The sequence below is a fragment of the Nerophis ophidion genome, linkage group LG23 (assembly GCF_033978795.1).
Source record: "Nerophis ophidion isolate RoL-2023_Sa linkage group LG23, RoL_Noph_v1.0, whole genome shotgun sequence".
Lineage (NCBI taxonomy): Eukaryota > Metazoa > Chordata > Actinopteri > Syngnathiformes > Syngnathidae > Nerophis > Nerophis ophidion.
Window position 1 is genome coordinate 26,140,153 of NC_084633.1, and position 24,085 is coordinate 26,164,237.

General features: G+C 37.2%; 1 protein-coding gene across 4 annotated transcripts in view; it reads right to left on the bottom strand.

Moving 5' to 3' along the window:
- Positions 1–2,948: 2,948 nt before the first annotated feature.
- The window catches only part of LOC133541795 (serine/threonine-protein kinase N1-like), a 140,538-nt gene continuing 119,401 nt past the window's right edge, over positions 2,949–24,085 (bottom strand). For all 4 annotated transcript variants that reach the window (XM_061885388.1, XM_061885387.1, XM_061885386.1 and 1 more), the window contains exons 15-22: positions 22,490–22,581; positions 22,239–22,415; positions 13,698–13,760; positions 13,560–13,636; positions 11,495–11,637; positions 8,330–8,437; positions 3,820–3,900; positions 2,949–3,750 (exon numbers count right to left, since the gene is read on the bottom strand). In XM_061885388.1, the coding sequence (XP_061741372.1) occupies positions 3,547–3,750; positions 3,820–3,900; positions 8,330–8,437; positions 11,495–11,637; positions 13,560–13,636; positions 13,698–13,760; positions 22,239–22,415; positions 22,490–22,581 (945 nt within the window). In that variant the 3' untranslated portion in view covers positions 2,949–3,546. The remainder of the gene's footprint in view (positions 3,751–3,819; positions 3,901–8,329; positions 8,438–11,494; positions 11,638–13,559; positions 13,637–13,697; positions 13,761–22,238; positions 22,416–22,489; positions 22,582–24,085) is intronic.

Sequence of the window (24,085 nt, forward strand, 5' to 3'; positions counted from 1 at the left end):
CACCGTCCATCGTCTGCACACTTTCCCGTCAGATGAAGCAACCTTCGGAGGGCAGGGTGGTGACCCGATCGGAAACCAATGAGGTCTTTCTTCGACAACGAGGACTCCCCTTCAGGGTTGGGTTTGTTAGGGACTAGGGTCCTGTTGACCTTCAAATCTTCACTAATGGCTCTACACTGAATGGCTCCCAGACTGGGGGAGCAGGTGTGATAGTTCTTCGAGAAGATGACTCTTGGCATGCTGCCACCGGCACCTTTACCAGCTCATTTCAATATGAAAAAAATCTGCCAGGATTGCCGCCATATCTTGGGAAGCATCAATATGCCGACTGGTCCTCGGTTTCCATCAACAGCGACTGCAAGTCCCTGGTCCGAGCTGTCAGCCACCCCAACACCACAGAGAACCCTCCATGATATCGATCCTACTCTCCCTGTCGGCTTTCTCACCTTCAGAACGGATACAACCTACTCAGTGGACTAGTGGTTGGAGTGTCCGCCCTGAGATCGGTAGGTCGTGAGTTTAAACCCCGGCCGAGTCATACCAAGGCACTCAGCATCAAGGGTTGGAATTGGGGGGTTAAATCACCATATATGATTCCCGGGCGTTCCCCACACCTCCCAAGGGTCCTAATCACATGGCCCGGTGTATAAAATCAAGCACTTAGGCATGGAGACTGTTGGAGTGGTGTAAAGCACAACACCACTGGACTCTCGAGGATTTTCCTGGAGTTATGAATCACGCCCTTTCATCTGGTAATCTGATGGACCAGTTTGGGTTTGGAGGTTGCCAGGAGAACGGTACATTTCTACTGCATTACGCCGATTGTGAAATTGGTGGAGGAGGAATTATGGTGTAGAGTTGGTTGTTTTTCAGGATTCGGGCTTGGCCCCTTAGTTCCAGTGAAAGGAACTTTGAATGCTTCAGGATACCAAAACATTTTGGACAATTCCATGCTCCAAACCTAGTGGGAACAGTTTGAAGCGGGCCCGTTCCTCTTCCAACATGAGTGTGCACCAGTGCACAAAGCAAGGTCCATAAAGACAAGTGTGGATGAACTTGACTGGCCTGCACAGAGTCCTGACCGAACACCTTTGGGATGAATTAGAAAGGAGACGGAAAGCCAGGCATTCTCGACCGACATCAGTGTGTGACCTCACCAATGCGCTTTTGGAAGAATGGTGGAAAATTCCTAAAAACACACTTTGCAACCTTGTGGACAGCCTTCCCAGAATAGTTGAAACTGTAATAGCTGCAAAAGGTGGACAGACATCATATTGAACCCTATGGGTTAGGAATGGGATGGCACTTCAAGTTCATATGTGAGTCAAGGCAGGTGGCCAAATAATTTTGGCAATACATACATATATATATATATCCATCCATCCATTTTCTACCGTTTGTCCCTTTTGGGGTCGCTGGAGCCTATCTCAGCTGCATTCGGGCGGAAGGCACACCCTGGACAAGTCGCTAGCCGAAATATATAGATGTATGTATATATATAGATGTGTATATATATATATATATATATATATATATATATATATATATATATATATATATATATATATATATATATATATATATATATATATATATATATATAAATTTTTTGAGTGTTTTCATGTAAAAAAATATATATATTTTATTGTAAAAAAAAAAGGTTTTCATAGAAAAAAATATGTTTTCATGTAAAAAAAGAAAATATTTTATTGTGAAAAAAAAGGTTTTCATAGAAAAAGAATGTTTTCATGTAAAAAAAAAAGGTTTTAATACAAAAAACATGTTTTCATGTAAATAAAAATATTTTTGTGTAACAAATATATTTTTCATTTAAAAAATGTTTTCATGTAAAAATATATACATTTAATGTAAAATAATATAATATAAATTTGTGGGAAAAATGTACAAAAATATATATTTTATTGTAAAAAATGTTTTTATATATATATACATATATATATATATATATATATATATATATGTATACATAAAACCATTATTTACAATAAAATGTTTTTTTTTTACATGAAAACATTATTTTATATAATATATATATATATATATATATATATATATATATATATATAAAATAATGTTTTCATGTAAAAATATATACATTTAATGTAAAATAATATAATATAAATTTGTGGGAAAAATGTACAAAAATATATATTTTATTGTAAAAAATGGTTATATATATATATATATATATATATATATATATATACACATATATGTATACATAAAACCATTATTTACAATAAAATATTTTTTTTTTACATGAAAACATTATTTTATGTATATATATATATATATACACATCGACTTGTCCAGGGTGTACGCCACCTTCCGCCCGATTGTAGCTGAGATAGGCACCAGTGCCCCCTGCTACCCCAAAGGGAATAATATATTAATATATATATATATATATGTACTGTTTATATATATATATATATATTTTTTAATGCGGGCACCACGGTGTCAGAGGTGTTAGTGTGTTTGCCTCACAATACGAAGGTCCTGAGTAGTCGTGGGTTCAATCCCGGGCTCGTGATCTTTCTGTGTAGAGTTTGCATGTTCTCTCCGTGACTGCGTGGGTTCCCTCCGAGTACTCCGGCTTCCTCCCACCTCCAAAGACATGCACCTGGGGATAGGTTGATTGGCAACACTAAATGGTCCCTAGTGTGTGAATGTGAGTGTGAATGTTGTCTATCTGTGTTGGCCCTGCGATGAGGTGGCGACTTGTCCAGGGTGTACGCCGCCTTCCGCCGGATTGTAGCTGAGATAGGCACAAGCGACCCCAAAGGGAATAAGCGGTAGAAAATGAATGGATGGATGGATATTTTGATGCGCTAATAATAAAAACGACAATTCACATATTTGAAAAGGACTTCAATCCAAATAGATAACCCCCCCCCCAAAAAAATAACGAGCATATCGAGGCAGCGTGTTGGTTTCACTTTTACTAAATCACAGTCCGACACATTTAACCAGCAAATGATAAGAGTGGAAAATGAACCACGGGGGGGACAAAATCATCTTTCTCTCTTTGTAATCCGCTTTCACAACTGTTCTTTGGCGCTCCTTGGTGTTCACGTTGAGGTGGTGAGTGATTGTTACATTCATTTACACGTAGCAGCAGCACAAGGAAAAGGACACAAGACACTGGGGGGAAAACCCCAAAAACGTGACCCTCAGCTTCTGATTGTTTTTTTTTTTTTTTTTTTTGTTTTCTTTAGCTCGGTTCGCATTTCGGCGCCAATAGATTTGTTGTTGTTGCCCCCCACCCCCCACACACCCAGCAGGATCCATCCACTCAGTTGCTACATAATCCGGATTACAGTCATTTATCATCTCAATTTGCAATAAAAGACCATCAAATGGTCCGATAAATCAGCAGGTTAGTTACAATCCAGATGTGCCAGACACGCAATCCCATCCTGATCCGCACACACATACACACACACAATGGTCCAAACCAGCTGTTCGTCCCAGTGAGTTCCGTGCCGTCTCTTCTTTCAGAGGACGCGTCCCGGCCCCCAGACCCTAGCACAGGTCCGACACATAGTCAAAGTCCTTAAAGTAGTCCTGCTCCTTACAAGAGAGGGTGCGCTGCTCGCGGGGCGGCGTGAGGGCCGGCGCCTCGGCGGTGAACTCCACGTCAAAGTTGCTGACGTCTTCCTTCCCCGCGATGGTCGGGACGAAAGGGGGCGGGACTTTCCTCAGGAGAAGCGCATCCCAGTCCAGATCCTGAGCCAAGCACAGTGCACGTTTGATTTCAGTCCCACAGAGAAGCCAAGTCCCTCCGGTAAAACTCACTCTGAAAAAGGGTTGTTTCTTCACGTCCTCAGCATCCTTTTCTCCAGAACCCAAACGCCTCTCAGGATTCCTTCTCAACAACTAAAAGCAGAGGAAAAGCACATCTGTAAAATTGCATTTCTATATTATTATTATTATTATTATTATTATTATTATTATTATTATTATTATTATTATTACAAACCCCGTTTCCATATGAGTTGGGAAATTGTGTTAGATGTAAATATGAACGAAATACAATGATTTGCAAACCCTTTCCAACCCATATTCAGTTGAATGCCCTACAAAGACAAGATATTTGATGTTCAAACTCATAAACTTTATTTTTTTATTTTGCAAATAATAATTAGCTTAGAATTTCATGGCTGCAACACGTGCCAAAGTAGTTGGGAAAGGGCATGTTCACCACTGTGTTACATCACCTTTTCTTTTAACAACACTCAATCAACGTTTTGGGAACTGAGGAAACTAATTGTTGAAGCTTTGAAAATGGAATTCTTTCCCATTCTTGTTTTATGTAGAGCTTTAGTCGTTCAACAATCCGGGGTCTCCGCTGTCGTATTTTACGTTTAATAATGCCCCACACATTTTCGATGGGAGACAGGTCTGGACTGCAGGCGCGCCAAGAAAGTACCTGCACTCTTTTTTTAATGAAGCCATGCTGTTGTAACACGTGCTGAATGTGGCTTGGCATTGTCTTGCTGAAATAAGCAGGGGCGTCCATGACAATGACGGCGGTTAGATGGCAGCATATGTTGTTCCAAAACCTGTATGTACCTTTCAGCATTAATGGTGCCTTCACAGATGTGTAAGTTACCCATGCCTTGGGCACTAATGCACCCCCATACCATCACAGATGCTGGCTTTTGAACTTTGCGTCGATAACAGTCTGGATGGTTCGCTTCCCAATTGGTCCGGATGACACGATGTCGAATATTTCCAAAAACAATTTGAAATGTGGACACGTCAGACCACAGAACACTTTTCCACTTTGCATCAGTCTCTCTTAGATGATCCCGGGCCCAGAGAAGCCGGTGGCGTTTCTGGATGTTGTTGATAAATGGCTTTCGCTTTGCGTAGTAGAGCTCTAACTTGCACTTACAGATGTAGCAACAAACTGTATTTAGTGACAATGGTTTTCTGAAGTATTCCTGAGGCCATGTGGTGATATCCTTCAGAGATTGATGTTGGATTTTGATACAGTGCCGTCTGAGGGATCGAAGGTCACGGTCATTCAATGTTGGTTTCCGGCCATGCCGCTTACGTGGAGTGATTTCTCCAGATTCTCTGAACCTTTTGATGATACTATGGACCGTAGATGTTGAAATCCCTAAATTTCTAGCAATTGCACTTTGAGAAACGTTGTTCTTAAACTGTTTGACTATTTGCTCACGCAATTGTGGACAAAGGGGTGTACCTCACCCCATCCTTTCTTGTGAAAGACTGAGCATTTTTTGGGAAGCTGTTTTTATACCCAATCATGGCACCCACCTGTTCCCAATTAGCCTGCACACCTATGGGATGTTCCAAATAAGTGTTTGATGAGCATTCCTCAACTTTATCAGTATTTATTGCCACCTTTCCCAACTTCTTTGTCACGTGTTACTGACATCAAATTCTAAAGTTAATGATTATTTGCAAAAAAAAAAAAGTTTATGAGTTTGAACATCAAATATGTTGTCTTTGTAGCATATTCAACTGAATATGGGTTGAAAAGGATGTGCAAATCATTGTATTCCGTTTATATTTACATCTAACACAATTTCCCAACTCATATGGAAACGGGGTATGTATTATTATTATTATTGTTTTTGTTACTATTAGTAGTAGTAATAGTAGCACTATAAACTCATGTAGTGTATACTACTGTAATTATCATTGCAGTTTGTAGAGGGCTTCAGGGAACCAACATAAAATATATGAAGCACCATTTATTTAAACACAATAACAAATACAAAGTAAATGAATACTTCTCTGATAGTGGAAATTGTTGGATTCTTAAGGTAGACTTTTGTGATCTCACATGTTTAAATGTAATAAATAGTAAATGTATTTGAATGCACAGTTGTGGTCAAAGTTTACATAGACTTGTAAAGGACATACTTTTATGGCTGTCTTGAGTTTCCAGTAATTTCTACAACTCTTATTTTTTTGTGATATAGTGACTGGAGCACATACTTGTTGGTCACAAAAAAACATTCATGAATTTTGTGTTATTTTTATGAATTTATTATGTGTATACTGAAAATGTGAGCAAAACTGTTGGGTCAAAAGTATACATACAGCAATGTTAATATTTGCTTACATGTCCCTTGGCAAGTTTCACTGCAATAAGGCACTTGAATTTTTGACAACTCCTCTTGACAAAATTGGTGCAATTCAGTTAAATTTGTTGGTTTTCTGATATGGACCTGTTTCTTCAGCATTGTCCACACGTTTTAAGTCAGTACTTTGGGAAGGACATTCTAAAACCTTCATTCTAGCCTGATTTAGCCATTCCTTTACCGCTTTTGACGTGTGTTTGGGGTCATTGTCCTGTTGGAACACCCAACTGAGCCCAAGACCCAAACTCCGGGCTGATGATTTCAGGTTGTCCTGAAGAATTTGGAGGTAATCCTCCTTTTTCACTGTCCCATTTACTCTCTGTAAAGCACCAGTTCTATTGGCAGCAAAACAGGCCCAGAGCATAATACTACCACCACCATGCTTGACGTTAGGGATGGTGTTCCTGGAATTAAAGGCCTCAGCTTTTTTCCTCCAAATGCTGAGTATTGTGGCCAAACAGCTCCATTTTTGTTTCATCTGACATCACATGGACAAAGATAAGACCTCCTATGGTCCTTACAATATCAACACAATATTTAGACTACTTTTTTACATACAGTTGTTTGTTTAAAAAGTCAAAAGAACACATTAACTTAACAAAAGTAATTTAAATACTTTTGTTCCAAAAGTCCTCCTTTGTCCATGGAAATATTTTTCCGAGTTTGTACACATTATCAAAAAACAAAAAGATATGATCAAATAAAAATATCAACCTAATCACTCTGGTATCGATGATGTATGCATACCACCAAATGATGGTATGCATTATTTGGTGTTGCGTGTCGTGTTCTGACAGTGGCACACCAACAGTTCTTATATCATCCTCTCTTTAGACCAGGGGTGTCAAACGTACGGCCCGCACAGTTTTCTCCGGCCAGCGGGATGAGTATAACAATTGGTCGACATTTTTTAATGAAAGAAACTGCTGTTTTAAATGTGTCCACTGGATGTCGCAATAGCAATTTTTTTGTATCTTTCTAAATGATGCTACATATGTAAAAAAATAAAAATGAACCACATTATGTTAGTGCACTAGTCGTGGAAAATGAGCAAAGTACATAAATAACTTGCTGTAATTATCCATCCATCCATCCATTTACTACCGCATATTCCCTTTGGGGTCGCGGGGGGCGCTGGTGCCTATCTCAGCTACAATCGGGCGAAAGGCGGTGTACACCCTGGACAAGTCGCCACCTTATCGCAGGGCCTGCTGTAATTAGATTTTGATATATATTTTTTTAATTTTGATGGATTGAAAATTAACACCAATGAGTTGACTGATGAACATTATCACATAATTTATTCAGAAAGTATAAATAACAACAAATAAAAATATAACACAAACATGTGAGTGTAAAAAAAAAAATAAAATTATGATTTGTACATTTTCAGAATGTGCTTGTTCTATTTTTAAACAAAGAAAACAATCCGAAGTTGTCTTTATTTTTAAGTTATCGTGCCGTGATTTTACCAGTCCGGCCCACTTGGGAGTAGATTTTTCTCCATGTGGCCCCCCATCTAAAATGAGTTTGACACCCCTGATCCAAACAGATAACAGAGCATATGACATCAAAACGGCAATTGCAACATAAATACAATATTATCATATAAATTATTCAGAAAGCATAAATAACGACAAAAAAAAGATAGCGTAGAATTAACCGCAACATGTAAGTGTAAATAACCCCGACAAAATTATGATTTGTACATTTTCAGAATGTGCTTGTTCTGGTTTCAAACAAAGAAAACAATCTGAAGTTGTCTTTATGTTTAAGTTATCGTGCCGTGATTTAACCAGTCCGGCTTACTTGGGAGTATATTTTTCTCCATGTGGCCCCCCATCTAAAATGAGTTTGACACCCCTGCTTTAGACTCTTATTTTGGTAATTTCCTGATAATACCTGCACTTCTGTCTGCCCTTCTTAAACTGTACCAAGCACTTACTTCCTGTTGTTTAAAGCCAAAGTGCTAATTGACGCTACTAAAAATATTTATCCATCAATCCATTTTCTAGCACTTGTCCCTCTCGGGATTAAATTAAAATGTTTTTTTGTAATAATGACAAATTAAACTGGAATTTCTACAGTTCAAATAATGATTCATTAAAAGGCAGAACATATATGTTTGATTGCAGTTTTTTCCCTAGTCATCCAAATACTTGCAAGATCAATGAAAGTTACCTCACCCGTCTCATGATGCCGATGGCTTCAGTGGAGAGAAAGCGCGGGTAGCGTACTTCATCATTCACAATGCAGTCAAAAACCTCCTCCTCATCATCACCTGGGAAGGGCGACTGCAATAGAACACATTCAGATTATTTCCACTTGGATTCCATCATCAAATATGGATTACTTCAAAAATCAATCTTTGACCAAAATATGCACATGAAGTTCAAATGTTCTTTTACTTTCTTTCCTTACTGTCAACTCCGGTCAGGTGCTGCTGACAGGCGATTCAGATGCACTTTTGGTTTTTCAAAATAAAGCATTGAGCAACATTTTTAGGGTAAATGTTTAAAATAATGTTTTCATGTAAAAAAAATAATGTTTCCATGTAAAAAAAAAAAAAAATTTTAGTGTAGAAAAAAATGTTTTCATAGAAACAAGATTGTTTTCATGTAAAAAAAGGTTTTAATAGAAAAAACATGTTTTCATGCAGATAAAAATGATTTGGGGAAAAATATATATTTTTCATTTAAAAAAATGTTTTCATGTAAAAAAAATGTTTTCATGTGAAAATGTTTTCATGTTAAAAATATATTTAAATGTCTTCATGTAAAAAATGTTTTCTTGTAAAAATATATATATTTAATGTAAAATAATGTTTTAGAGAAAAATAATGTTTTAATGAAAAAAACTGTTTTCATGTAAAAAAAGAATGTTTTCATGTAAAAAAAAGATTTTAATAAAAAAACATGTTTTCATAGAAAAAATGTTTTCATGCAGATAAAAATGTTTTTGTGTAAAAAATATATTTTTCATTTTAAAAAATGTTTTCATGTAAAAAAAAATGTTTTCATGTGATAAATGTTTTCATGTTAAAATTATATTTAAATGTTTTCATGTAAAAAATGTTTTCTTGTAAAAATATATACATATTTAATGTAAAATTATGTTTTAAGAAAAAAATAATGATTTCATGAAAAAAATGTTTTCAGGTAAAAAAATGTAATGTTTTCATGTAAAAAAATGTATATTTTCTTGTAAAAAATTTTTTTTTTCATAGAAAAAAGAATGTTTTATGTAAAAAAAATGTTTCATGTAAAAAAAAAATGTTTTCATAGAAAAAAACATGTTCTCATAGAAAAACATTTTTTTTCCTGGAGATAAAAATGCTTGTGTGTAAAAAAAATACAATATTTTCATGTGAATTTTTTTTTCTTGTTATAAACAATATATTTTAATGTTTTCATATAAAAAATGTTTTAGTGTAAAAATATATTTATTTTAATGTAAAATAATGTTTTAGGAGAAAAATAATGTTTTCATGTAAAAAAAGTATTTCCCGTTAAAAAACTTAATGTAAAAAGGGTTTCATAGAAAAAAAAATTCATTTAAAAATGTTTTCATGCAAAATAAAATATTTTCATGTGAAAATTGTTTTAATGTAAAACAATATTTTCATGTGAAAAAATTATTTTAATGTGAAATATTTTAATATAAAAAATAATGTGAAACATAATATTTTCAGGTTAAAATTATTCATGTAGATAAAAATGTTTGTGTAAAAAAATGTTTTTTTTAAATAGTTTTTATTAAAAAATTGTTTTCATGTAAGATGTTGTGTTCATGTAAAAAGAACAATTTTATGTAAAAAAATGTGTTCATGTAAAAATGTTTTCATGTAGATAAAATGTTTTTGTGTAAAAAAAAATAATTTATAAATGTTTTTATGTAAAAAACAAATTCATGTGAAAAATTATTTAATGTAAAAAAATATATTTTAATGTAAAATGTTTTGATGTAAAAATATATGTTTTAATGTAAAATATTATTATAAAATATGTGAAAAATAACGTTTTCATGTTAAAATATTTTCATTTATATAAAAATGTTTTTGTGTAAAAAAAAAATTTCATTTAAAAATAATGATTTCATGTACGAAAATTTTTCCATGTTAAAAAAATGTTTTAATGTAAAAAGGTTTTCATAGTAAAAAACATGTTTTCCTAGAGAAAAATAATGTTTTCATCCAGATAAAAAAGTTTTTGTGTAAAAAAAAAATTAATTTATAAATGTTTTTATGTAAAAAAAATTCATGTGAAAAATGATTTAATGTAAAAAAATATATTTTAATGTAAAATGTTTTGATGTATAAATATGTTTTAATGTAAAATATTGTTATATAATATGTGAAAAATAATGTTTTCATGTTAAAATATTTTCATGTATATAAAAATGTTTTTGTGTAAAAAAAATGTTTTCATTTAAAAATAATGTTTTTATGTACGAAAATGTTTTCATGTTAAAAAAAATGTTTTAATGTAAAAGGGTTTTCATAGAAAAAAAAACATGTTTTCTTAGAGAAAAATAATGTTTTCATCCAGATGAAAATGTTTTTGTGAAAACATTTTTTTTAATTTAAAAATGTCTTTAAGTAAAAAAAAAAAATTTTAATGTGAAAAATAATGTTTTTATGTAAAAAAAAAAAATTAATTGTAAAAACATTTTTTATGTAAAATAATATCTTCATGTAAAAAAAAGTTTCATGATGTAAAAAGGTTTATTGCAAAAAAATGATGTTGTGTGAAAAATTATGTTTTCATGTTAAAATATTTTCATGTAGATAAAAATATCTTGTGTAAAAAAAATGTTTTTAAATTTTAAAATAATTGGCAACACTAAATGGTCCCTAGTGTGTGAATGTGAGTGTGAATGTTGTCTGTCTATCTGGATGAGGGGGCAACTTGTCCAGGGTGTACACCGCTTTCCGCCCGATTGCAGCTGAGATAGGCTCCAGCGCCCACCGCGAACCCGAAGGGAATAAGCGGTAGAAAATGGATGGTTGTTTTCATATAAAAAAATATTTTTTTTTGTGAAAAATAATGTCACGTAAAAAAATAGTAATTTCAAGTAGATCGTGTTTTTGTGTAAAGATCCAGGCTTCGTTTGCACAAAGCTGACATTGAGGCTGCAAAGACGCATCATAAGAGGACTGAGCAAAGTTGTCTATATCTCTTTTTTTTTTTGCAAAAATGTCAAATGATTTTGTCATGTTGTTTAAGGGCTGTGGATACTTCTGAGATACAAAATGCAAAATGAATCATTTTGAGATGCAATCATGAATTCATGTTGTTGAGGCACAAATGTTGATTAGGAAGTAAAAAAGTGATGATTAGAGGTCGTCTTACCTCCCCGACCAGCATCTCGTAGACCAGCACCCCGAGGCCCCACCAGTCCACTGCTCGAGTGTATGAAGTGTCTGTTAGTACCTCTGGAGCCAAAAACTCGGGGGTTCCACAAAAAGTGCTGGTTCTGTCCCCATAGCCCATCCCTTGTGCAGCAGGAGAAGACAAATACATTCACAACATATATTCACTTTTACTTTCATTGCAGGCATTTGCGATAATCAAAAAAGTTGCTTTTATTTCTCTTTCATGCACACTCAGCAAGCCATTTTGACAGAAAACAACTTTAATGTTGACATTTTAGCAAAAATATTAAAAATAAAAAACTCCAAAATCACATGTACACGTACTATTCAGACCCCTTGCTCAATACTTTGTGATTTTGGAGTTTGTTTTTTCTTTTTTCTTTGCAAAAATGTCTATATTTCTATTCTGTTCTGTCAAGATGGGGTGCTGAGTGTGCATTAATGGCAAATAAAAGGAACGTTTTTGATTTTAGTAAATGGCTGCAAGGAGACAAAAAGTGAAACATTTAAAAGGGTGTGAATACTTTCCTGTATCTTATATATATAATGCATGAAACCCAACACCAGTGAAGTTGGCACATTGTGTAAATGGTAAATAAAAACAGAAAACAATGATTTGCAAATCCTTTTGAACTTAAATTCAATTGAATAGACTGCAAAGACAAGATGTTTAACGTTCGAACTGGCATACATTGTAATTTTTTGCAAATATTAGCTCAATTGGAATTTGATGCCTGCAACATGTTTCAAAAAAGCTGGCACAAGTGGCAAAAAAGACTGGGAAAGTTGAGGAATGCTCATCAAAGACTTATTTGGAACATCCCACAGGTGAACAGGCTAATTGGGAACAGGTGGGTGCCATGATTTGGTATAAAATAAAACTTCCATGAAATGCTCAGTCATTCGCAAACAAGGATGGGGCGAGGGTCACCACTTTGTCAACAAATGTGTGAGCAAATTGTCCAACAGTTTAAGAACAACATTTCTCAACCAGCTATTGCAAGAAATGTAGGGATTTCATCATCTACAGTCTGTGGTATCATCAAAAGGTTCACAGAATCTGCAGAAATCACTGCACGTAAGCGGAGCGGTGATGCATCAAAAAGCGACATCAGTGTGTAAAAGATATCACCACAGGGGCTCAGTTACACTTCAGAAAACCACTGTCAGTAACTACAGTTGGTTTCTACATCTGTAAGTGCAAGTTAAAACTCTACTATGCAGAGCCAAAACCATTTATCAACAACACCCAGAAAATTTGCCAGCTTCGCTGGGCCTGAGCTCATCTAAGATGGACTGATGCAAAGTTTTAAAAAGTGTTCAATGGTCTGACAAGTCTACATTTCAAATTGTTTTGGAAACTGTGGACGTACGTTGTGTCCTACGGAACAAAGAGGAAAATAATCTGGATTGTTCAAGGCACAAAGTTGAAAAGCCAGCATCTGTGATGGTATGGGGGTGTATTAGTGCCCAAGGCATATGTAATTTACACATATGTCAAGGCAGCATTAATACTGAAAGGTACATACAGGTTTTAGAGCAACATATGTTGTCATCCAAGCAACGTTATCATGGACGCCCCTGCTTATTTCAGCAAGCCACGTGTTACAACAGCGTGGCTTCATAAAATGGGAAAGAATTCCACCTGAAAAGCTTAAAAAATTGGTCTACTCAGTTCCCAAATGTTTACTGAGTGTTGTTAAAAGGAAAGGCCACGTAACACTGTGGTAAAAATGCCCCTGTGACAACTTTTTTGCATTGTTTTGCTGCCATTAAATTGTAAGTTAATGATTTGCAAAAAAAAAAAGTGTCTCAGTTGTAACATTAAATATCTTGTCTTTGCAGTCAATTCAATTGAATATAAGTTGAAAAAGATTTGCAAATCATTGTATTCTGTTTTTATTTACCATTTTAACGCGCCAACTTCACTGTTTTATTTTTACATATATTATACTGTATTTTATATATACATATATGTATATACTGCATATATATTATACTCTATTATGTATTATACTGTATATTATAGCATCATAATTCACCTTCTTTACAGAGCCCAAAGTCTGCAATCTTTACAAAACCGTCCGTATCAAGCAGCAAATTGTCCAACTTCAGGTCTCTGGGAGGGAAAAGATGACTTATGGGTAATCAAGAAGTCCGTGTGGATGAGGAGGACTCACCGATACACAATCTTGTGGTCGTGAAGGAACTGAAGGCCTAAGACCACGCAGGCGGAGTAGAAGCTGCCAGAAATGGTGGATAAAAAGGATTATTATCAGGATTCTAAACATAGGACTGGGTCATAAACACCTGTGGCTGGAGGCACTCTCCCAATGTTATTTCACTAACTCTACATGATGGCATCCACACAGCACAAAGGAACAGCAATCAGGACTATCCTATTTATTATATAGAGCGCAAAGCCTTCTGGGTAATGTAGTACTGTATATAAACATTGACTCACTATTGTACGGGGATTCACTTTTTCCACATTTTGTTGTTACAACTTTAATCCAAAATGGAACTCATTCATTTTTGTCCTCAAAATTCTACACACAATACCCTATAATAACACTAGACTTTTTTTTATTTATTAGCAAATACATAAAAAAACCAAAAAACATATTCACCGCATTTGGTCAATACATTGTTGATGCACCTTTGGTAGCAATCAAGCCACGATCTTGGCACACCAATCTTTGGGCAATTTGGCCCATTCCTCTTTGCAGCACCTCTCAAGCTCCATCAGGTTGGATGAGAAGCATTGTTTTTTTTTTAATCCAGTATGTCTCTGGACTATGCTGCATTCATCTTTACCTCTATCCTGACCAGCCTCCCAGTGCAGGTTAGAGTTTCCGCCCTGAGATCGGTAGGTTGTGAGTTCAAACCCCGGCCGAGTCATACTAAGGACTATACAAATGGGACCCATTACCTCCCTGCTTGGCACTCAGCATCAAGGGGTTGGAATTGGGGGTTAAATCACCAAAAATGATTCCTGGGCGCGGCCACCGCTGCTGCTCACTGCTCCCGCTCACTGCTCCCCTCACCTCCCAACGGGTGATCAAGGGTGATGGGTCAAATGCAGAGAATTAGAGTGTGTTTGACAATCATTGGTACTTTAACTTTAACATTGTCATTATGTGTAGAATTTTGAGGACATAAAACTGATTTATTCCATTTGGGAATAAGGCTGTAACATAAAATGTAGAAAACGTGAAGCGCGGTGAATACTTTTTGGATGCACTGTACATTTTTCAAAAAAAAATTCTCCAGGTAAAACACTTAAGAACAGCATTCACCTGTTAGAGTTGTTGAAGTGTGATGATAATCTGTCATTCACCACAAAAGTGTAAAACATACGCGGAGAATGGTCAATAACTTGGTGGTATTTGCAATGATCACTATTGGTCTTTATGATCAATTAAACATGGCGCCCTGTAGTCACGTGACCAATCAGAGCGAGTATGGCCAGAGGATCTCCTACATGATTGGTCTAGAGCCCCACACGTGACTAGAGGGCGCCATGTTTGCTACCAACTTTGAAGCCGAGTTGGCCCCACTCTCTCTATACACGGCTCTGCCATTTCGTGCGTACTTTTAAGTCCGTGGTCTAAAAGGAGTAACACATCAGAACAGTACTGTATTCCAGACTGGAGTCCGCCACGTTTTTTCCAACACTTTGAACCCTGTTGACTCTAAAACGGTGCAATTAATTATTGGATGTTTTTTTTCCGCTAATGTTCTTAATGTTTTGTATTCAACAAATAGTTTTCAAAGCCAACAGAGGTATTGAAAAGTTGTGCTGTGGCGCCATCTTTTGGTTGAAAATGTATTTTCCGGAATTATAACACTCCATGGCGTTTCTGCTCAAAAGTATTCTTCATCCATCACTCCAAGCAGCGTTTGTCAGTTTTACAATATAATAATAATAATAATGGAATGGATTCAATATATATCGTGCTTTTTTATTATTAGATACTTAAAGCGCTCAGAGAAGTGGGAACCCATCATTCACACCTGGTGGTGGTAAGCTACATAGGTAGCCACAGCTGCCCTGGGGTAGACTGACGGAAGCGTGGCTGCCAGTTTGCGCCTCCGACCCCCACCTGTCATTCATTCATCATTCATTCACATGTGTGAGCAGCACCGGGGGCAAGGGTGATATGTCCTGCCCATGATGGACACAATGGCAGTGATTTGGATGTCAATAGGCGGGGAGCGAACCTGCAACCCTCAGGTTTCTGGCACGGCTGCTCTACCCACTATGCCATGCCGCCCCTATATAACTAAAACTATTAATACTAACTAAACCATCCCATGTGTGATGTCTGTACGAGTGTGTTCACGTTGTGTTAATGTCATCAAGGTAGCGTCGATAGCATTAGTTAATATGCTAACATATTTACAAGTGTATGTGTTAGTATTATTAACTTGTTGTATTGTTTGTTTCACAAATTCCTCAGTGAATTCACTAAAACATTACGTTGAATTATTGACTCATTAACTCCATCCATGACAATGACTTTTGTTTTGTTTGATCAGTCGTTTTACTGCCTTGTTACGGACACTGTTTGCAAACAATTAAGGTATGTAAATATAGATGTACACAATATTTCTGTGTTAATAACTAATTTCAGTACTGTGACGGACTCCTGCCGTCCTCGTGCGGGTTCCACGGACCATCAAGGAAAGACATTGCTGAGCCGGTTTGACTCTTGTTTATTCTTTCAATAAAGCCAGTTTGTCTGCAGTCAGGACGCTTTTCAGCTCCTACTCTCCTGCTCGCTCCTCTCTCGCCTTCAGTCGGCCGCGTCTTCGTCGTCTGCGGCTCGCTCTTTGTCGCTTTCGATCGTCGGGTGCTGCTTCTTCTCCTATTCCTTCTGCCCCGATCTTTCCTCCTTCTCCCTTTTCATACAGCCAGAAGAGAAATGTCAATTGTGTGCCGGTGCGCGATCCACGCACCTGAATTTGATTGCGGCCGCATTCTCCACCCTCTTGCCGCCAGCTTGGGCAGGGCTCCATCGTGCCCTGCCCAAGCTGCTTGTTCGCCGGCTCCGCCTCTCCACAACAACCTATATATCTTACTCTATTTATATAGCGCTTTTCTCTAGTGACTCAAAGTGCTTTACATAGTGAAACCCAATATCTAAGTTACATTTAAATCAGAGTGGGTGGCACTGGGAGCAGGTGGGTAAAGTGTCTTGCCCAAGGACATAATGCCAGTGAGTAGGATGGCAGAAGCGGGGATCGAACCTGGAATTCTCAAGTTGCTGGCACGCCCACTCTACCAACCGTCCCGCACAGTCCCATATATCAACGTATATATGTAAAAATATTTATTTCTTCCAACATTTGGTGGGTGTGGCTTATATACCGGTGTGCGCTGTATGTTAAAATTCGTTAAGTTTGTTGAACATTTTTTAAGGTTAAAATTACAGATGTCCTATAATGGCTTTTTTTTTGTTGCCGATATCCGATATTGCGATATTGTCCAACTTTTATTTGCCGATTCCGATATCAACCGTAAAGTCACAGAGTGAACAAATTATTATGCCTAATTTTATTGTGATGCCCCGCTGGATGCATTAAACAATGTAACAAGGTTTTCCAAAATAAATCAAGTCAAGTTATGGAAAAAAATGGCAACAAGGCACTGCCATATTTATTATTGAAGCCACAAAGTGCATTATTTTTTTAACATGCCTCAAAACAGCAGCTTGGAATTTGGGACATGCTCTCCCTGAGAGAGCATGAGGAGGTTGAGTTGGGCGTGGTGTTTTAAACATGAGGTCATTGTCTCTTAAAGCATTGTTCGTTAATAAAGTCGTTAAGGACAACAATCTTAACGCCATTGGTCTTAGTCAGTGTTTGTCCGTGCACTAAATTAGTCCCACTTCTCAAATAGTCTCCTACAACCCACGGAAACACCTTAATGAGATTGTGTTTAGTTTTTGAAAAGTCAGACTAACACACCTGCATTTTGCAATTGGAAACAGTATCTCTTGAGGGTGTGTGTGCAGCCATTCAAAAAAACTGAGGCAACAATTGTAATGAAGAGGACGCAAAGTAAAAGAACAGAACATTTTCAAGTGCATAGTAGCGGGGATGTATATTGTACCGCCCCGGAAGAGTTAGTGCTGCAAGGGTTTCTGGGTATTTGTTCTGTTGTGTTTGACACCTCTGTGCGGAAGTCCTCCCGAAATGTGTTTGTCATTCTTGCTTGGTGTGGGTTCACAGTGTGGCGCATACAAACCCCGTTTCCATATGAGTTGGGATATTGTGTTAGATGTAAATATAAACGGAATACAATGATTTGCAAATCCTTTTCAACCCATATTCAATTGAATGCACTACAAAGACAAGATATTTGATGTTCAAACTCATAAACTTTATTTTGCAAATAATATTTAACATAGAATTTCATGGCTGCAAGACATGCCAAAGTAGTTGGGAAAGGGCATGTTCACCGCTGTGTTACATCAGCTTTTCTTTTAACAACACTCAATAAACGTTTGGGAACTGAGGAAACTAATTGTTGAAGCTTTGAAAGTGGAATCATTTCTCATTCTTGTTTTATGTAGAGCTTTAGTCGTTCAACAGTCCGAGGGTCTCCGCTGTCGTATTTTACGCTTCATAATAAGCCGCACATTTTCGATGGAAGACAGGTCTGGACTGCAGGCGGGCCAGGAAAGTACTTGTACTCTTTTACTACGAAACCACGCCGTTGTAACACGTGGCTTGGCATTTTCTTGCTGAAATAAGCAGGGGCGTCCATGATAACGATGCTTGGATGACAACATATGTTGCTCCAAAACCTGTATGAACCATTCAGCATTAATGGTGCCTTCACAGATGTGTAAAGTACCCATGGCTTGGCCACTAATGCACCCCCATACCATCACAGATGCTGGCTTTTGAACTTTGCGCCTATAACAATCCGGATGGTTATTTTCCTCTTTGTTCCGGAGGACACCACGTCCACAGTTTCCCAAAACAATTTGAAATGTGGACTGGTCAGCCCACAGGACACTTTCCCTTTTGCATCAGTCCATCTTAGAAGCCAGCGGCGTTCCTTGGTGTTGTTGATAAATGGGTTTTGCTTTGCATAGCAGACTTTTAACTTGTACTCCCAGATGTAACAACCAACTGTAGTTACTGACAGTGGTTTTATGAAGTGTTCCCGAGCCCATGTGGTGATATCCTTTACACACTGATGTTGGTTTTTGATGCAGTATCGCCTGAGGGATCAAAGATCCATAATATCATCGCTTACGTGTAGTGATTTCTCCAGATTCTCTGAACCTTTTGTGAATTTTACGTAGTGTAGATGGTAAAATCCCTAAATTCCTTGCAATAGCTCGTTGAGAAATGTTGTTCTAAAACTGTTCGACAATTTGCTTACAAAGTGGTGACCCTCGCCCCATCCTTGTTTGTGAATTACTTAGTATTTCATGGAAGCTGCTTTTATACCCAATCATGGCACCCACCTGTTCCCAATTAGCCTGCACACCTGTGGGATGTTCCAAATAAGTGTTTGATGAGTACTTCTCAACTTTATCAGTATGTACTGCCACCTTTCCCAACTTCTTGGTCACGCGTTGCTGGCATCAAATTCTAAAGTTAATGATTATTTGCACAAAAAAAAAAAGTTTATGAGTTTGAACATCAAATATGTTGTCTTTGTAGCATATTCAACTGAATATGGGTTGAAAATGATTTGCAAATCATTGTATTCCGTTTATATTTACATCCAACACAATTTCCCAACTCATATGGAAACGGGGTTTGTATTTGTAACAGTGTTAAAGTTGTTTATATGGCCACCCTCAGTGTGACCTGTATGGCTGTTGACCAAGCAAGCTTGCATTCACTTGTGTGTATGTGAAAAGCCGTAGATATTATGTGACCGGGCCGGCACGCAAAGTCTGAGCTTTTAAGGCACGCCCCCAATATTGTTGCCTGGGTGGAAATCGGGAGAAATTCGGGAGAATGGTTGCTCCGGGAGATTTTCGGGAGGGCACTGAAATTCGGGAGTCTCCCGTGAAAATCGTGAGGGTTGGCAAGTATGACTGGGAGATGCAACTACTCTGTATTTCTCCCTACGTCCGTGTATCACTTCGTACAGCGGCGTTTTAAAAAGTCATGAATTTTACTTTTTGAAACCGATACCGATAGATAGACAGATAGGTCTTTAATGTCATTGCACAAGTACAAGGAAAGTTTGTTTTCAGCACAAACCCGTTCAAGATTAGACAAACAAACAGTGTACAGGGTTACAGAACACGAACGCTGATGGGTCGACACAAGGCGCCCCGTAAAAGATGGGGAAAAAGGTAAAACGCCGGGGAAGGATGAGTAAAAAATTACAATCTGGACTGTGCTTCTAAGGGGGCCCAGCCTGGAGTGGGAAATAATAATAATAATAATTGGAAATGATGATAATTATTAATTAATAATTTATTATTGTTATTATTTATTAATTAATAGTTTCCAATATTACATTTTAAAGCCATTATTGGCCGATATTTATAAATTATTGGACATACCTAGTTAAAATTACCATATTTTCCAGACCATAGAGAGCACTCACTACATTTTAGAAGAAAAAAAATAGTTTTACATATATTAGCCACACCGGACTATAAGTTGCAGATATATATATTGTGAAATGAGTTATTTACTTCCTAATATTCTGTATATATTTATTTCCATACCTTAATTGTTTCCAAACAGTGTCTGCAACACGGCAGTAAAACAGCTGATCAAACAAAACACAAGTCATTGTCATTAATATGTAACAAAGCCCTTTGGCTTTTTGTTCCATCCATTTGCCCTTTTAAAAAAAAAACATGGATTCAAATCTTTAAGATGTCAATAAACTTCTCAATCAATGCAAAACAAACAGACCCACTAGCTGCACAAGCTAGCTCTCCAATCAGCTAAACAGACTTGATAACTCCACTGTGACGTTTTGGTAAATTTACTGAGGAATTTATTGAACTGAAACAATACAAAACGAATGTCATTGTAAGTTAATTATACTAACACAGAAACACGTAACGCGGCTAGCTTCATTACAGTACATTACAATAGCTATTATGCATGACATGGGACGCTATAGTAAGCAAGAATTGTTTTAGTTATATTGTAAAACTTACAAACTTTGCTAGGATTGATGAATGAAGAATCCATACGAGTAGAAACGCTATAGACGGGTAAAAGTAGGGCTGGGCGATATGCCCCTTTTTTAATGTCGCTATATTTTTAGGCCATGTTGCAATACACGATATTTATCTCCATATTTTGCCTTAGCCTTGAATGAACACTTGATGCATATAATCACAGCAGTACGATGATTCTATGTGTCTACATTAAAACATTCTTCTTTATACTGCATTGATATACGCTACTTTTAAACTTTCATGCAGAAAAACTGTATTTATTAAACAGTTATTAAGCAGTGGCACAAACATTCAAGTCATTTCCAAACCAGAAAGTCAGACACATTTTAAAACAAGCTATTAGTGCACTTTAGTGCATGATGTCACTAAGATGACATATCAAAAAAACACTAAATCAAAGTGCACTTTTTGTACAGAACGCCACTACAATATTTTAAAACAAATAAAGTGCACTTTTGTGCATGATGTCACACAAGATATTTTAATAATTGTCCCAAAAAAATGAGCTGCATAATAGGACATCAAATCGCTATGTAGTAGGTTACTACAGACGTTATCTCCTTATGTTGTTGACTATTTGTTTCATACGGTGTTGATGAGGAAATGTTTTTTCTCTCGACATTTTGTTGGTGTGGCACAGAACGGAGATGTTGAAATGCGGAGTAAGCACTCTTCATTCTCTAGCAGGTCACTTTTCAAATGATGCTACGTATTAGCAGTAATGCTACTTTTCGTAGCAACGCTTTTGCCCCACACTTGACAAATTACGGCGGTCTGTCCGAAATATTCCCACTTGAAGCCAAACCACTGCCAGACGATGGACCCCCTGCTGTTTTTCTTGGGAATGAATTCTTCCTTCATTTGTTACCAGATTCGCACCTTCTCTTTCTTGTATTACCACTTGCACGGCTCCGCTAGCATCACAGCTAACGTTACCCATGCTGCTACCTCTCTGCTCCGTGAGGGCGTATATGTATGTGACGTATGTAAGAAGGTGCGCTTGCTGTCTGTGAGAAGGAGAAACAGGAAAAAGCCTGTAGTGTAATGCCCGCAGCTAAAAGCAACTGCGTGAGAACATATACTCGAATATCATGATATGGTCATTTTCTATATTGCACAGAGGCAAACCCGCGATATATTGAGTACATCGATATATCGCCCAGCCCTAGGTAAAAGGCCAAACAAAAACTGTATTTATGGTAAGTTTAAAAAAAAAAAAAAATCTAAACAGTCTAAACTCGTCCACAAGATGGCGCCATAGCCCAAACAATAACACACCTCTTCAATGTGTATGCTTGTTTCACTTTACAGCTGGCCGTCAGGCACGAAAAATCCATAAATTAGCCGCACCGTTTTATAAAGCGCAGGGTTCAAAGCGTAGGAAAAAAGGTAGCAACTTATAGGTCCGTATTTACGATACAAGAAACACACAAATTACGCCATTTTAGGTTTTGGCAATACTAAAATAACTCGCAAATTCCTGAAGGGTCCGATTGGTTAGTTTGTCGCTCGGTCATTTTATTTTGAAAGGCTACTCACACAGCACGCGGCTCCGAGAAGACGTCAGCGTGGATGTGCATCATCAGGTCGCCCCCTGCCGTGTACTCCATGACGAAACACACGTGCTGCGGCGTTTGGAAACACGCCAGCAGGTTGACCAGGAAGGGGTGGTGGGCGGCGGTGACCGTCTCGAAGATTCGCTTCTCGCACATCAGACTGGCGAGGGACCACGGTGAGGGTGAGGGCCGGGTGCCACTGCGTAAATGAGGCGTCGGCTACGGCGGCGTTACCTTTCCACTTCGTCGCGCGTGATGATGTCTCCTTTCTTCAGGGCCTTGATGGCGTACAGACAGCCCGTACGCGTGTGCTCCGACAGCAGCACCTTGAGGACAAACCAAAGTATCAATCAATCAATCGATCAAAGTTTATTTATACAGCCCTTAATCACAAGTGTCTCAAAGGGCTGCAGATCCCGCATCAGGGCAAGGAAAAACTCAACAAACTCAATGAGAAACCTTGGAGGGGACCGCAGATGGGGGGACCCTGTGGAAGTACACAATTCTGAATAATATGAACATGTTCATGCGGGGTGCGCCCAAAGTTTTTCCACTGAGGGCCACAAATTTGACAAATCTACAGATGCGGGGGGCATTTTGCAAGTTTCACCTTCAAAACCACGACAATATATTAATTATTTTAACACAGCTAAAAAATGCGGTGGAAATTGTGTGTGAATGCTCAAGAGTCAAAGCTAACCTGAAATGCTAACAGTTAGCGCACTGGCCAGGTTAAGTCAAGTAACAAAAAATATGAGCTAAAAAAGCTAGCATGCTAACAATACTATGCTAATATGCTAACAATAACATGCTTTCTGTTTGCATCAGTGAAATGCCAGAATATAAAACATTGAATTAGCTTTAAAAAAAAAAATGTTAATGTTAGCTTGCGTAAAGCATGGAAATATAGCTAAAGAAGCTAACCTATTAACATTAGCCTGCTAACAGGTAGCATTCGTAAAAAAACAAAATATTTGATGCTAAATTGTATACCTGCAAAACAAACAATTAAAAAAGCTATCATGCTAATAATTGTGCCGCGGACCGTTCGGAAATTAGCTACGGGCCGCAGATGACCCCGGGGCCACACTTTGGACATCCTTGCGTTAACGTATGTCACAAAAAAGATGGCATCAGTCGAGTATAAACGCAGATTAATCATGGAATTGAAATAAAACCAAGATCAATTGTACAGAGCATCACGTAATACAAAATATGAGCTAAAAAAAAGAAGCTAGCATGCTAACAATACTATAGTTACTGTTTGCAATAGTGAAATACCAAAATATAAGACATTGAGGTGTATACCTGCTAAATTAGCTTGGAAAAAAGCTAGAATGCTAATGTTAGCATGTGTCAAGCATGGAAATATAGCTAAAGAAGCTAACCCATTAACATTAGCATGCTAACAGGTAACATCCGTAAACAAACAAAATATTTGATGCTAAAGTGTATACCTGCAAAATAAAAATAAAAAAAAGCTATCGTGCTAATAATTGTGCCGCTGACCGCTAGGAAATTAGCTACGGGCCGCAGATGACCCCGGGGCCACACTTTGGACATCCTTGCGTTAACGTATGTCACAAAAAAGATGGCATTAGTCGAGTATAAACGCAGATTAATCATGCAATTGAAATAAAACCAAGATCAAATATACAAAGCATCATGTAATACAAAATATGAGCTTAAAAAAGAAGCTAGCATGCTAACAATACTATAGGTACTGTTTGCAATAGTGAAATACCAAAATATAAGACATTGAGGTGTATACCTGCTAAATTAGCTTGAAAAAAAGCTAGAATGCTAATGTTAGCATGTGTCAAGCATGAA